This window comes from Miniopterus natalensis, chromosome 13, assembly GCF_054644295.1.
Source record: "Miniopterus natalensis isolate mMinNat1 chromosome 13, mMinNat1.hap1, whole genome shotgun sequence".
Lineage (NCBI taxonomy): Eukaryota > Metazoa > Chordata > Mammalia > Chiroptera > Miniopteridae > Miniopterus > Miniopterus natalensis.
Genome location: NC_142093.1, coordinates 14,406,216 through 14,422,723, shown reverse-complemented (window position 1 = coordinate 14,422,723; position 16,508 = coordinate 14,406,216). Strand labels below are relative to the sequence as shown.

The window sequence follows — 16,508 nt, the reverse complement described above, 5'->3', positions numbered from 1 at the left end:
TTATATGGAAAACAGTCAAAGGCCAGAAGAGGGCCTAGTGGAGGAGAGACAGTGGCCATGGCTGAATACTTTAAAGAAGCACGTAAATGTCCTGTCTGACTTATTTTGAAAACCCTGTGAACCTGAAATGCGGGTATGTCTGCTGCCCATGTACTGTGCTCCTTCTGTTCCGTGGTTTCTCAGGACATCAGATCCAAAAACCAGCTGGGCAGATTGGTTTCAAAAGTCAAGGAGTTAGAGCTTCAGCTAAGAACTATTCTGCAGATGAACCCATGGATGCAGAAGTTCCACGTGGATATGACTTTGCATGTTGACACAGCCAACAAACTACATCATTTCTGAGGACTTGAGGAATGTTCCCTCTGGGTGCTTCAAAGAGAACTGGAGGGCTTGTGCTGAGAGATTCAACTATGCAATTTTTGTCCTGTGCTCTCCTCGGTTCACCTCTGGTCACCGTTACTGGGAGGACAAGCAAAGAATGGGATGTGGGTGTTTGCAAAGAATCTGTTCATTGACAAGGGGTAATTCTACTGTCTTCATAATTTGGCTTCTGGATCCTGGGTTCAAGGAACAGAGGTATCTTCTCAGCACTGTGCCTTTGACTGTTCTCATCGTTAGCCCTGCTTATATTGAGTGGGGATTTTCTTGGATATGAATACGGGGACCATTTTTTATCACATTGGTGATGGATCCCATGTTTTTCCATCCCCTAAAATTTCTGCTATGGAGACACTGTGTCCATTTTTTGCTCCTGCAAATCCGATTAAGGATAATCAAGGCTTCCTGAGAATCTGTCCTGTGATGAATCCAGGGACTGCGGTCTTCCAGCGATTCCTGGGCAAGGCAAATGAACCTCTGACTACAGAAATATTTACACGTATGGCACAAAAGTGTAGCAGAAAAATATGAATCATATTTTGTGTTCATGAATCATAAACACAAATTAATTATATTAGAAGTTTCTTTTCCAATATTAAGTATTATGGTCGTTTCCTCTGGGACTTATCTGGATGTGGGGAAAAAGTAAATAAACATAGAAAGGAGCAAAAAACTATAATACAAAATTAGAGAACAAGGAAAATCACAAAACTGTGGGTAGGGAAAAAAGGAAATATAATTAGAATATACTATTTGGTTTTGGGAAAACTATTTACTGTCTTAATAATGTTAAATATGATTTTTAAACAACTAAAAATAGCAACATATGTATATATCTGTATCTAAATCTATCTTATATCTATGGTGACAAAAGGTGGCATAAGAGAATTAAACCTCCTTCCACCTGAATAAGAAGTCGATACACACCAAAACCTGAGAGATTAGGAAAAGCATTTAGGAAATACAATTTGATGAGTTTATAGGATGCCTATAACAGTGAAAGAGCCACTAAAATCAGGTTACAAAATGTTTCCACCAGAGCGAAAAGTCTTCTTGTATCCATTTGCACTCCATCCCTTGCTGTCCCTGGCCCTAGGCAATCTGCTTTCTGACAGAATAGAAATCATCTGATTGAGTCATTTCTATTGACCGAGGTTCACCTGACTGAAACCTTCATTTGACATCTCCAATTTGCTGTTGAGGCAATCTAGCAAATTTTTATTTCAGCAGTTGTACTTTTCAACTTTAGAATTTCCATTATTTTTATTGTGTAGTTTATATTATCTACCGAGATTGCAGGTTTTTAACTGATGGTGTATTTTCTTTTACATCTTTGAATATATTTATAATTACTGTTTTGACATCTTGGTCTGCTAAATTCAACATGTGGGCCCAGTCAATAGTTCTAAAGGTCACACTTTCCTGTTTCTTTGTATGTCTAGTAATTTTGGGTAGAAAATTGGGCATTGTAGATAACACATTGAAGTAATAGACTTTTCCTAAGAGAGATAAGTAGCTCATTCAAGTGAAACATCACAGAATGTTCCAGAAGTGGGTGCATTCACTAGTAATAAACACCAGTGCTGCATAGATTAGCTGCAAGTCAGTATTTTCGCCCAACCAGAAAACAGAATTAAAGAACAGATAACTTACTAGGGTTTTGATATATGATAGTTTTGTTATTTTAATGGGTTCCCAAAAGAGAAAGTTACTTTTTAAAAGTTTGTGCTTGGCAGAAAAATACAATGGGATCACGCAAGTGGAAAGAAGTATAAGAGAATCAAGATAACAATGGGAAGGCATACAAGCTCTTCAAGGCTAGAAAATTTTTGCTGTTTATCCTGCATTATTAGGATCTCAAATTTATATTTTGGAAGCTTAACTATTTAATATGTGGTGCATTCTTAGATTTCTTTTTTTTCAAAAAGTTCCTTATGAAAATACCAGTGTTTCACTGCAGCACTAAGAGAAACAGGCAAAATATTTGTCTCTATACTTGAAATGGTATTTTAAATCAGGTACAGGGAGAAATGAGAAAAGGAATATAGCTACTGATGTGGAGCTCTGTACTGGAAAACCAAACCTAAGTAAGAAATCTAAGGGATAGCTGAAGCCACAGGGAAGGATTTCATTAATGACCAACTGTCTCTTTCATCCACAGAAATCCGCTTACACTAACTTCTCTCTTTTGAAATCTTAAAAGTTTTGTATTACATATGAATACAGAAGGCAGTGGTCTTATAGTCTGAACTAAGGGATTTTTTTGTTTGTTTTGCTACAATTTAAACAAAGCAATATTTACTTCAATAAAATTTAAGCCCTGGACATAAAACTAATGCTGAAGAAGTCACCAATAAAACTGGCCAAGATGTCAGAGAACCTAGGAAATTAAGATTCTTCCCACCCAAACAAAATAAAAAAAGGATTTAATGTTCTGTAAAAAGTTCATACCCAAAAGTTCACAGAAAACAAATTTAACCTATAATAAATAATACTACTCTAATGTTTTCTCCTCACTTTGTGAATTTAGCTTCAAATTTTTTCTAACAGGTATTACATTCATGTATAGTATACATGAAAATTGATACATGATGAAAGCTGATATATACCCAAAAAAGAGAAAATTTCTCTTAAAAAATACCGTTTCATAAAAACCTCGTTTAGCTATCCATGAAAACCCCCCCACAAAAGCTGAAAATACAATAGAAACATAAGACTATTTTAAACTTAGAAAAGTGAACCTTCAAATTTATAATTTCAAAAATCATAGGCTGTAAAATATGCAAATAAAGTATGTTGAGAATGGCTATACCTTTTTACATGGTCTTATACTATGAATGATAGGAATACTGTATTTTCAACATAGCTCTGTGCAAACAAAAACCAATCGAAACTATCATTATAAAACCAAGTCAACATTATCAGGTTAAGTGGGACTTTACTTTGCATGCAAGCTTTATTATTTCACACGTTAATTAACCTAAACCCACCTGACTGGAGATGTCCGTTGCGGCATGTCAAGTTAGTACTGTCATTATAGACGTCTGTTTGTGACTTGGAAAATTGCAAAACTGGTTGCAGCTTCTCTATGCAACAGAGGAGGGGTATGAAAGAACAAAATAAACAAAAAGAAAAAATATATAATGAAAAAAGGTACACGTGAAAATGAAAAATGATTTAAGGTGTTACAAGGTTGTTACATGATGAAGCGTTTTACAGTTATATAACATCAATAACATCTCCTAAAAATATAATTAGTAAAAACTCAGACATTAAAATAGCAACAGAAGTTAACAAATGAATGGCTATGTTAAAAATATGCCTTATTCAGGTTTGGTAACCTAAGGCAGTTCCATATCACTGTTATCACCAGCAAATATTTTCTGAGTATCTAGTATGTCCAAGTCATTGTGTAGAAAGAGAAGCATAGAGATAAATAAATGAATGTTGTCTGTACCATCATATGCTTATTAAATTGGCAACTTACAACACAAATATTTTTTTTTTTAAAGATTATATAGCACAAAAGAAATAGAACATTAAAAAGGCTTTACAGAAAAAGTGGGTTGTGAGTTGGCTAGGATTTGAAAAGATGAAAAGAGAGAACACTTCAGGAAAGAAGAACAGCACTTAAAATGACACAGAAGGAAACTATAAGGAGTGTCTAAAAAATGCCATATCAGGTACTTTAACATATGGCAAGCAAAAGATAAAGGCAATAAAGCAGAATGGAAGAAGCATGCTTCAAAACTGTGTGTACAGTACCCTACCATTTATTTGTGCACACTTGTATACAGTCGTCCCCCTTTATCTGCAGGGGATACGTTCCAAGACCCCCAGTGGATCCCCGAAACTATGGATAGTACCTAATCCTATATATACTATGGCTTTTCCTATACATACAAACCTATAATAAAGTTTAATTTATAAATTAAGCACAATAATAGATTAGCAACAATAACAAAATAGAACAATTAAAATATACTGTAATAAAAGTAATGTGAATGTGGTCTCTCTCTCTCTAATGACTGATCTGATAACTGTGATGGCTAAGTGACCAACAAGCAGGTAGCATATATAGTGTGGATACGCTAGACAAAGAGATGATTTACATCCTGGGTGGGGTAGAGTGAGAAGATGTGAAATTTCATCATGCTACTGAGAACAGCATGCAATTTAATTATACAATGTTTATTTCTGGAATTTTCCATTTAATATTTTTGGACAGCAATTGACTGCAGATAACTGAAAACCATGAGTAAGAGGACTAGTACTGTACACAAAGATTATCTTTAAAAAGGATCCAAAGAAACTGGTGACAGCAGCTGCCTCTGGTGATGGGAAAGGAGTAGCCAGGGCATAGTATGGGATGATTGCTTTTCATACATAAAACTTTAAAAATTTTGTGGGATGTGCCTATATCATCTATTTTTAAAATTAACCAAAAATTTTAAAGGATTATTTCACCCCTATCCCTACTTCAGATAACAACACATTTTCTCATCATCTAGGTCTCTAAGTCTACTTAGCACCTAAAGCCCAAGAAGGCAGCCGTCTGAAATTCCTTGCCACTCTACATCACTGCTGCGCTCTTTTCCCCCATTCAAGTCAATCCATACTGCTAGCTGACAAACACCCTGCTCCACCACTTACTCACTAGCATGAACTTGCTTTAGTTTAGCTTCAGTTTGCAGATGGTCTCAAGGATTAAAGAAAATAATATACATAACGTACCTACTCTATGCCTCATTCACAATAGAAGCTCAATTTTTACATTAATATTGTTGAAACATTCCAAGTTGTCATAACTGATTATTTTCTTTAATACTAGAAAGTCAATGAATACATGCAAAAATAAAGCACATATATACTAAGTCTCCTAAACTTCCATTTCTAAGGTCAGACAAGCAGGCGCCATGCTTGGTTTATGGTACACCACACACGCCTTTGGGACAGGTTAAATAGCAGCTACCCTTTTTGCACAAAGCACAAAGTACTGCACAGCTTTTGTATCCTAGAACCGGCTGATACAATATACCTTGGAGCTGGGATTTTTTTGTTGTCGTTGTTAGTTAACAGGTAGGTCATCTGATTTTTCTCAATGATAATACTATTCAAATCACCATACTGAGAAAGAAACCATTTGTGTTGGCAAAAGATATGTATTAGAAAAAAAAAACTGACATGTCTTCTTTATCAATTAACACTCTCTTCAACGAAATGTAACAAAAATTCACATAAACATTCATTATTCAGAAAAAATAAATTAAATCCTTAGTTTTGATAATAACTAGGAATAAAAGCCATAGAACTTGTTTTTTTTAATGTATAGGGCTTAGTTTCATATGCAGGGAAACACACACATCCACAGTAGCAGTACACTATTAATGTGAACCTGCTCCTATTTATTTTTGTTCAAGAGTAGAAAGTTAGTTTCATGCTTCTTTTTAGAATGACTAAACATTATGTAATTAATAATTTAAAATAAAAGTCACCTTGCTTCTTGATCCTCTAACATGCAACCCCCATATAACCATCTACTTAAAAGGAAAATCTTGTGCTGGCTGGTGTGGCTCAGTTGACTGAGCACAGTCCTAGGCACCAAGAGGTCACAGGTTTGATTCCTGATCAGGGCACATGCCCAGGTTTCAGGCTTGATCCCCAGTAGGGAATGTGCAAGAGGCAGCCAACCGATGTTTCTCTCTCCCTTCCTCTCTCTCCCTCTGTCTCTAAAAATCAATAAAGACATATTTTTAAAAAAAGAGAGAGAAGAAAGCGCTCTAAGGCTTCTCTTTGGCATATCCAAATTGCCAGCATCATTACACTTGCACTTTGGGGCCATTATTAAGTAAAATACTTGGTGCATGGGACCACACTCAACCAACTGAGCCACACCAGCCACGCTTAAACCGCTTCCTTTAAGTGAAAAGTGAGTACAGTTCAATACAATATTTTGAGAGACCACATTCACATGTGGTCACCACAAACTTTATCGTAAGTCTGTATGCATAGGAAAAAAACAGTATATATAGTATACATAGCATTCGGTACTATCTGCAGTTTCAGGAATCCACTGGGGATCTTGGAACATATTCCCTGTGGATAAAGAGGGACTACTATATATAACATATATGAACTCTTCCCAACTTTATCAGAAAGACCTCATCCTCTCAAATCAGCCTGTCTGGGGAACTCCCAGTATCATTCTCCTTCTAATTAGATACCTATTTGGCATCCCACTTCTGAAAAGCTCCATTTCTTAACCAGCACATAATACACAAATTTGCTCTACTGTGCACTTGTGCATAACTCTTTTTTACTGCTGTTAATATATATAATCCCAGACTATCTGAGTTCTGAGAAGACAGGAATATGTTGATGCATTCTATCCCACCCGCTACTTTTGAAAGTAACATCTTTCAGCCCTGGCCAGGTATCTCAGTTGGTTAGTGTCATCCCCATAAGGCCAAGGTTGCAGGTTCAATCTCCAGTCAGGGCACATATAAGAGGGCAACCAGTGAGTGCATTAATAAGTGGAACAACAAATAGATGTTTCTCTCTCTTTCTAAAATCAATAAGTTAACAAAAAAAATAATATATTTTACTAATGGGTACACAGCACTTTTGAGGATGACAAGAGACAACAACAACATCCAAAATACTAATTCTTGGCCCTGGCCAGGTAGCTCAGTTGGTTAGAGCTTGGCCCTGATTCACTCACTAAGGGTGCAGGTTTGATCTCCAAACAGGGCACATACAAGAAGCAAGCAATTGAATGCATAAATAAGTGGAACATCAAAGCTTTCTCTCTTTCTCTCTTCCCCTCTCTAAAATTCAATAAATAAAAATGTTTTTAAAAATTAATTCTTTTAATGCCTAACTTTTACATCAATCAAGGCTCTATATCCAACTATCAATTTACAGGGCGGACAGTAGAACATATTAAAAGATACCATGAAGATCCACACAGCAAGTCATACTGTAGGAAACACCATGTGGCAAAGATCTGGTTCATTAACAAATAAACTCCAAGAAAAATAGACGGACTTTTATATTAAAATAGATACACTGTATGGGTTTGTTTTTTTTTATACTGTGTTGTGTGGCCTGAGGAGAGGGCTGGAGGGACAGCCACCAATGTCCTATTCTGAGTCCCTCTCCCACACCGCCACAGACACCATGAATGGATCTTCTTGAGATCCTGACTTAAACAATTATAAAAAAGTAGTAAGGCCCAGCCAGGTGTGGCTCAGCGACTGGGCATCGACCTAGGATCCTGGAGATCATGGTTCGATTCCCGGTGAGGGCACATGCCCGGGTTGTGGGCTTGATCCCCAGTTGGGGGAGTGCAGGAGGCAGCCGATCAATGACAACTCTCTTATCACTGATGTTTCTCTCTCCCTCCCCCTTCCTCTCTCTGAAATCAATAAAGATATATTTAAAAAAAAAAAAAAGTAGTAAGGTTATTCAATTACGAGATACTGACTGGATATTATGTTATATATTATACTTGAATTATATTTAAACACTGGCCATTTTTGGTCCATTTTTTTTAATATTAAAGGAAATGACTAGCTACTTTTAGGTGTGACAGTGGTATTTCAGCGATTTTATTTTTAAAGCACCTTTATCTTTTAGAGATACAATATATAATGCCTATATATGAAAAGATGTGAGAATTTGTTTCAAAATAATATAAAGTTGGAGAAAGTGTGTAGGAATATAAACAGGGGCTGACAAACTTTTTCTTTAAAGAACCAGGTGTAAACATTTAAATATTTTTTAAAACTACATCTTAAAAGCCTTTGAGAGTCATATGATCTCTATATCAACTATTCAACTCTGTCACTGTAGCATGAAAGCAGCCATACAATACATAAAGAAACAAGAGTAGCTGTGTGCCAATTTATAAAAATGGGCAGTGAACTGGGGTTAGCGCATGGGCTGTGGTTTGCAAGCCCCTTGGTATAGATAAATCAAGACAGACTATGGATTGGTAATTATTAAAGCTAAGTGATGGATAATTATCAATATACTCTTCTATTTTGTATGTTAGAAATTTTCTGCAAGAAAAAAGCCTAGATCATATTTTCAAGATCATTGATCTATTTCCATCTACATTACAAGTTTCATTGAGCACACATTTCAGATACATCTCATTCCAATTATATAATTCATTGATACCTAGAAGTTGTAAACGGTCCTTGGCCATAACCAAATTAGTCATCATTTTAGCTTGAAGGCGTCTAGCTCTTTCACACTGTTCACCTGAAAAAGAACAGAAAAAGAAAAAAGAATTAAAATATCTATATTTCGCTATTAATAGTGCTTCAAGATAAAATATTACCCCAACTAATCTCATGGGAAGTCATAGTCTTTATCAAAAAATTAAGAAAATATTATTTTCAAGTAATTTCTTTAAAAAAAATAAGCTACCCGGCCGGGCGTGGCTCAGCGGTTGAGCGTCGACCTAGGATCTAGGAAATCGGGGTTCGATTCTCGGTCAGGGCACATGCCCAGGTTGCGGGCTCGATCACCAGTCGAGGGCGTGCAGGAGGCAGCCGATCAATGACTCTCTCATCATTGATGTTTCTCTCTCTCTCTCCCTCTCCTTTCCTCTCTCTGAAATCAATAAAGATATATCTAAAAAATAAAAAATAAAATAAATAAAATAAAAATAAAAAAGCTACAGTTCCTTATGCTGGTTTCAGACCTACTGAGGGCAGTATTCCATGGATTTTCAGACATCCTTTTCCCATTTTAAAATCTTTGAAATTGGGATGTGTTTTACAACCTGTGCCAACTTATGACTGCTATCAGCCAGGCTGCAGTCATAACATAGTTTGTCACTGCCTGTGCATGTACCACTTTGGTAATAGATATTAACACTGCTGTCATAGCTATGTCTAAGTAAGATAGGACAGCAAATTCAATAAGGTTTAAAATTCAAATTCTAAGTGATAAGAAGAGAATGTGTCAGTTTAACTGACATTGTTTTTTCTTTGTGGTAGAATTGAAAGCATTTTTGATTCAGAGAAATACTATTCTTATAACCAACTCATTTTCTTCAAACTCTTCTATGTAATTGATAAACAGCAAATATATTTTGTACATAATTCACTGTCATGCTCATAAACTCATAAGGTCTCCAAAGCCCAACCATCTATATTTACTTGTTCTATTCTGCTATCTTTTACGCAGGATACCAGTAGCTAGTGAACCAGTCAAAATAAAAGGGGACAGAAAAAAACATGGCAAATATTGGATGCATTGTACTTATTGGAGATTAGCTGATATAAGTATCAGCCAGCCAGACAACAAACATCCACTGGGTGGATTGATCCATAAGACTGATTCTTAGCCTACATATTATTATTTTTGCTTCTAATTCTATTTTAGCTATGATAAACTGAAGTATTTCACCTATTTAATAGTGGTACCCATGTATTACACAACAGTCACAGTACAGTAGTACTTAAGAATTCAGGCTCTGAAGTCAGACTGCCTAGGTTCAAATCCTGACCCCACTATTTGCTAGTTATGAGGCCTTAGGCAAATTACTTAACTTCTTTGTACTTAAAATTATGCATCTGAAAAATAATGGTAACAGCAGCAGCATGAGTGTGTAGGGTTGTAGTGAAAATTAAGACATAATATAGCTCAGCTGGTGTGGCTCAGTGATTGAGCATCTAGCCTTGAGACAAGAGGTCCCTGGTTCCATTACCCATCAGGGCACATGCCTGGGTTGTGGGCTCCATCCCCAGTAGGGGGCGTGCAGAAGGCAGCCAATCTATGTTTCTCTCATCAATGTTTCTCTCTATACATATCTCGCCCTTCCTCTCTCTCTAAATTCAATTAAAAGCCCTAGCCAGTTTGGCTCAGTTTAGAGCATCAGCCCATGGACTGAAGGATCCCAGGTTCTATTCCAGCCAAGGGCATGTACCTCGGTTGCAGGCTCAATCCCCAGCCCTGGTGCACTCTCGAGCTGGAGGCAACCATGTGACTATCTCACATCGATGTTTCTCTCTTTCTCTCCCTCTCTCTCCCCCCCTCTCTCCCTCTCCTCCTCCCTCTCCCCCACTTACACTCTCTCTGAAAAGCAATGGAAAAAATATCCTCAGTGAGGATTAAAACAGAATAAAATAAAATCAATGAGAAAAAAAAACTTTTTTAAAGAGATAATACATATGAAGCATATACAATGATGCTTAGGCACACAGTAAATGTACAATAAGTGTTATCTATATATTTCAAGATAATAGTAGACTCTTAATTTTTTATTTGAGGTGATAAGAAAGTAAAGATAATAAATAACTGCTTTGGTTTTAAAAAGCCAAGTATGAATCAAAGTAAGACATTTACAGCTCATATTCTAACAGGCAATCAAACAATACTCACAAGTGCAAAGGGGGGGTCTATGGATTAACCACTCCTCCCTGCCTCAACAATGAGGAAAGGACAGGTTTCAAAAATATGGCTGAACATAGGGTAAAACATCCAAGAAAGACCCAAGTAATATACTGGTTTTGCCTGACTGCTACAGGCAATCAATCAAGTTTGAGCATTTCTGGTTATACCTTCATTTTTGGCATAAGTAGTAACACATTAACTGTAAAGTATACATTAATAATTACATTTTAAAAACTTTTAAATACTTTTGTTAAGACAAATGGATCTAAAATCAGGGCAATCATGTGAATATAATTTGGCTCCTAAACAAATGTAAATATAACCTTACCTTGTCCTGTAACTACAACAGCTATTCCTTTTTCTAGTTCTTCAATACCTTTCTTATACCATTCCACAGCTTGCTCCTTTTGTCCTGCTTTAAAGATAAATAATTATTTGTATATATTACAAGTATAAAGAATACACTAAACATCTCCCAAAGCCTGCTGTTATTAGGTGATACATGAAAAAGAGAGTTGTGATCAAATAAATTTGAGAACTATTACTACATGATTTCTTAGTATCATTAGCATCTTAACATATATGTGAATCTCCAAGAAGGGGACACAGACTTCAATGTTTCTCAAAATTTTAAGGCTGTGTGTTCTTTATTTATCATTTCATGGTATTGATGCTTATAACCACTGAAATGAAGTATAGAAGAATTTCATTTAGGGAGAACTTATTTTAAATAAAAGGTTTTTAAATATAAACATGATTTCAATACTATTGAGGAAGGGAAAAAAGCACTGTTTAATCTAATTGTATTACAATCTGATGTAATATAGTCATTGTTGGGTGCCTCCTTTCTAGAATTAGTTTTTATTTAGCAAATGATTTTGCATCATGAGAGCTGGTATATGAGATTACAGATGTGGCATTTAGTAACACACTTCTATTTTCTTTGAAACAAATGACTGGTTTACAACATTAATTCTTAATTCCAAGCAGAGCTTAAAAAGGATCTAAAAATTCAGCACAATCAAAATGTGTGTAGGATATTTCTGTAAACTGGTAACAATTACATGCAAATCTCACTGGGCTTTTTTTTTTGCATTTCTTTTTAAATTGTATTAATTGGGGTTACATTGGTTATTTAAATAGGTTTCAAGTGTACACTTCTATAATACTTCATCTGTACACTGTATTGTGTGTTCACCGCCCATAGCCTTGTCTCCTTCCATCACCACTTATTCCCCCTTTACCCTCTTCTACCTCTTCCACCTCTTCCACCCCCCTTCAATCTGGTAATCGCCATATTGATATCAGTCTGTGAGGGTTTTTGGTTTTTGTTTGCTTAATCTCTTCACCTATTTCACCCAGTTCTCCAGCTCCCAACCCCGACAGCTGTCAGTCTGTTCTCTGTATCTATGAGTCTATTTCTAATTTGTTTATTTTGTTCCTTAGAGTCCACATATAAGTGAAATCATATGGTATTTGTCTTTCTCTGACTGGCTTATTTCACATTCACTTAGCATAATACCATCCAGGTCCATCCATGCTATTGCAAAAGGTAAGATTTCCTTGCTTTTTTAGGGCTAAGTAGTATTCCATTGTGTAAATATGCTGCAGCTTTTTTACCCACTCATCTACTCATGGACACTTGGGCTGTTTCCAAGTGACACTTGGCTATTGTAAACAGTGCTGCAATGAGCATAGGGGTGAGTATATTCTTTCAAATCAGTGTTTTGGGTTTCTTCGGATATATTCCCAGAAGTGGAATCTCTGGGTCTTAAGGCAGTTCTATTTTTAATTTTTTGAGAAAACTCCATGCTGCTTTCCACAGTGGGTGCACCAATCTGCATTCCCACCAACAGTGAACAAGGATTCCTTTATTTTCACATCCTTGCCAACACTTATTGTTTGTTGATTTATTGATGATAACCATTCTGACAGGTGTGATATCTTGTTGTGGTTTTAATTTGTGTTTCTCTGATGATTAGGGACACTGAGCATCTTTTCATATGTCAACTGGCCATCTGTATGGCCTCTTTGGAGAAGTGTCTATTCAAATCCTTTGCACGTTTAACTGGCGTGTTTTTTTGGTGACAAGTTTTTATGAATTTTGGATATTAATCCCTTATCAGATGTATCATTGGCAAATACGTTCTCCCATTGAATGAATTGTCTTTTCATTTTGTTTTTTGTTTGTTTTTTCATGGGCGCCAGGACAAGCGATCACTAGGCTGCCCAGATACCAAAAAATTATGCTTCTAAAATTTCTTGTTGTCGATTCCACATGTAGAGCAATCAAGCTGTCTTACGTGTGTCAGTCACAACAGAAGCGCTTTTTGTTATCCTTCCATTTTGTTGGTTTCTTTTGCTGTGCAAAACCTTTGTAGTTTGATGTACTCCCATTTGTTTATTTTTTCTTTTGTTTCCCTTTCCTGGGGAGATATATCAGAAAAAATAGTGCTACAAGAAATGTCTGAGATTTTATTGCCTATGTTTCCTTCTAGGATTTTTATGGTTTTGGGTCTTACATTTAAGTCTTTAATCCATTTTGAGTTTATTCTTGTGTATGGTGTAAGGGTCTAGTTTCATTTCTTTGGATATATCTGTCCAGTTTTCCCAAGACCATTTACTGAATAGACCGTCTTTACGCCATTGTATGTTTTTGCCTCCTTTGTCAAATACTGACCATAAAGGCGTGGGTTTACTTCTGGACTCTCTATTCTGTTCTGTTGATATATATGTCTGTTTTTATGCCAGCACCATGCTGTTTCAACTACTATGGCCTTGCAGTATAGTTTGATATCAGGTGGTGTGATACCTCCAACTTCGTTTTTCTTTCTCAAGGTTGCTGAGGCTATTTGGGGTCTTTTGTGGTTCCACATATGTTTTTGGAATATTTGTTCTAATTCTGTGAAATATGCCATTAGTATTTTGATAGGAATTGCACTAAATCTATACATTGCTTTGGGTGGGATGGACAATTTTATTGATGCTAATTCTTCCTATCTAAGAACACAGTATATGCTTCATCTTATTTGCATCTTCTTCACTTTCTTTCTTCAGTGTCTTATAATATTCGGAGTACAGGTCTTTTACCTCCTTGGTTAAATTTATTCCTAGATACCTTATTTTTTTTCCTTACAATTGTAAATGGGATTGTTTTCTTAATTTCTCTGACAGTTCATTATTGGTGTACAAAACTGCCACCTATGCCCTAACTGGTTTAGCTCAGTGGTTAGAGTGTCGGCCCTCAAACTGAAGGGTCTCGGGCTTGATTCCAATCACGGGCATGTACCTGGGTTGCAGGTTCGATCCCCACCTCCCCTCGCAGGGCGAGTGTGGGAGGTAAACAATTGATGTGTCTCTCTCACATCATTGTTTCTTCTCTCTCTCTCCCCTCCCCTCCTCACTTCCAATCTCTCTAAAGATCAATGGAAAAAATATCCTCACTCTTTGGGTGAGGATTAAAAAAAAATATATATATATATAGTGTTCAGCACTGGCCAGTGTGGCTCAGTTGGTTGAGCACTTGTCCCATGGGCCAAGAGCTCACTGGAATGGCTCGATTCCCGGTCATGGCACACGCCCGGGTTTCGGGCTCAGGGGAGTATAGCAGGCAGTCAATTGATGTTTCTCTCTCTCCCCCTCCCTTCCTGCCTCTCTAAAATCAATAAGAAACATATTTTTAAAAAATAGTGGCCAAAAGATTGAAACATATACTTTACCAAAGAAGAAACATAAATGGCAAATAAGTACAAGAAAAGATGTGCTCATTAGTTAGCGAACTACAAATTAAAACCACAAGGTACCACTGTTCACCTAATCTAAAATGCAAAATAAGTTACAAGCTAAAGTATAAATGAACCTCTCATATGTTTCCAGGTATAAATACAAAGTGGTACTGCCACGATGGAAAAGAATTTGCTAGTTTCTTATGACATTAACATATATTTACCACATCACCCAGCAATTCCTTCTTCTAGGTGTTAACCCAAAGAAATGAAAAGATCAAAGACCTGTATGTGAATATTCATAACAGCTTTATTTATGAGAACTAAAAATTGGAAACAACCCAGATGTCTATCACTTAGTGAATGAATTAAACTGTGGTACATCAGTACATAGAATACTACTCAGCAATATAAAGGAACAAACTACAGATACATGTAGCAACATGGATCAATCTAAAAAACATGCTAAGTGAAAGAAGCTAGACGCATAAGGCTACATACTGTATGATTCCATTTATATGTCACTTGGTGAAGACAAAACTATAGAGACAGATCAGGCCAATGACTGCCAGGGGCTAAAGGGAAGGACAGGGGACTGACTACAAAAGGAGCACAAAGGAGCTTTTGGGGTGATGAAATATTCAACATATTCACTGCAGTGAAGGTTACCCAACTGTTTGTTAACATTCATTGAATTACACACTCCTATTTACTGTACATAAATTAAACTTCAATAAATCTGCTTTTTAAAAAGTACAATACTACAATATTTATGTATAAAGATATTTGTTGTAGATTGGATTATACCAGAACTAAAATTTTGATTACAAGAGTAAGATTAGATGAGAAAAGCTAGAAAAACATTTTTTTAAATATCTGTTTCAAGGATAGGAGTTTTCAAAACAGTTTTGGACATTTTCTTTAAACCTTAAGAATGTCAATTAATTTATCTTCTTTGAAGTCTTTCATATTTACTATGGGCAGTGGGTAATTTTAATTTCTTCTGTGCATTTTTTGTATTTCCTGAATTCTCTACCAGGAGCTTGCATTATGTACACATGAGTACAAAAATTTCATTTTATCTCTTTTGTAATAAAAAGCTAGGATACTAAGAGAGGAGTGAGGTTAGCAGGAGACTTCCCTCTTTTTTTTTGGAGCTAAGAGTCACAATTAGCAAAAGTATTTTTGTATCATTCTTTAGTGATTCTTCTTCCCCAAATCTCATTTACCCTGCTGTTGTTTCCTTAAAGGGATTATATAAACTAGGCATCAAGGTTTAACAGTGTTCTAATATAACCTCCAGAGGTTGTAATCTTTAAAAAGGATTGTTGAATTAATAATAATATAGTTCCAATTTTCTGAGGATCTACTATGCACAGACACTAAGCATTTTAAAACATTATCTCAATGTAGTAATTTGTCCAAGATCCTGTATAGTTGCAACTCAAATGTCAATCTAGAGAAGAGGCACTACAATCTTGAAAGGATAAAATAAAACCCTCAAAACTAAGAAAGAGAAAAGTAGCTTGACATCAGGAGCTGGCCTAGTACTATCAGGCAGGCCTTGGTGCAACTATGAGCTGACCCGGCATTATAGCTAGCCCTTGGTGTTTGTTTTGTTGAACATAAACACTTTCACAGAACATCAACTTCACACAAGGCTACTCTGTGCCCATAACGGACTAAGACAAAAACAAGACCACTCTATAATCATGTCTAAACACAGAAACATGAACAATGTCCAAGCCACAAAATATCAAACATCCCTCTGCTCAGGCTAAGGAGTGCTTCTTAACCCATTATAACTTTAGCCTCACTCTAGTCTTCCCTCTTTCTAGATCAGATTTTTAAAAATACTTAGAATTATACCCAGTTCCTGACAGCATCCAATGCAGAGAAAAACCCTGCTGCCTTAAATCCTCTTCAAAAATCACCTAACATAGGCCCAAGTCCTATAAAAAGTTCTTTCCAACACCCTTTTCCTGAGATACACTG

At 36.2% G+C, this 16,508-nt stretch overlaps 1 protein-coding gene, 1 non-coding gene and 1 pseudogene across 3 annotated transcripts in view; 1 reads left to right on the top strand and 2 right to left on the bottom strand.

Annotated features, from left to right (window-relative positions):
- Window positions 1-16,508, bottom strand: part of SPAST (spastin) — a 41,453-nt gene that overhangs the window by 19,596 nt on the left and 5,349 nt on the right. Inside the window, exons 2-4 of one of the 2 annotated variants that reach the window (XM_087823447.1) lie at window positions 11,117-11,203; window positions 8,563-8,646; window positions 3,369-3,464 (exon numbers count right to left, since the gene is read on the bottom strand). In XM_087823447.1, coding sequence (XP_087679573.1) covers window positions 3,369-3,464; window positions 8,563-8,646; window positions 11,117-11,203 — 267 coding nt within the window. The remainder of the gene's footprint in view (window positions 1-3,368; window positions 3,465-8,562; window positions 8,647-11,116; window positions 11,204-16,508) is intronic. The other variant, XM_087823448.1, reaches the window with a different exon arrangement.
- On the top strand, window positions 58-909 carry LOC107541808 (ret finger protein-like 4A pseudogene; annotated as a pseudogene).
- Window positions 12,986-13,120, bottom strand: LOC148091610 (U11 spliceosomal RNA). The gene has a single exon (XR_015715578.1). It is a non-coding gene; the product is annotated as a U11 spliceosomal RNA (small nuclear RNA).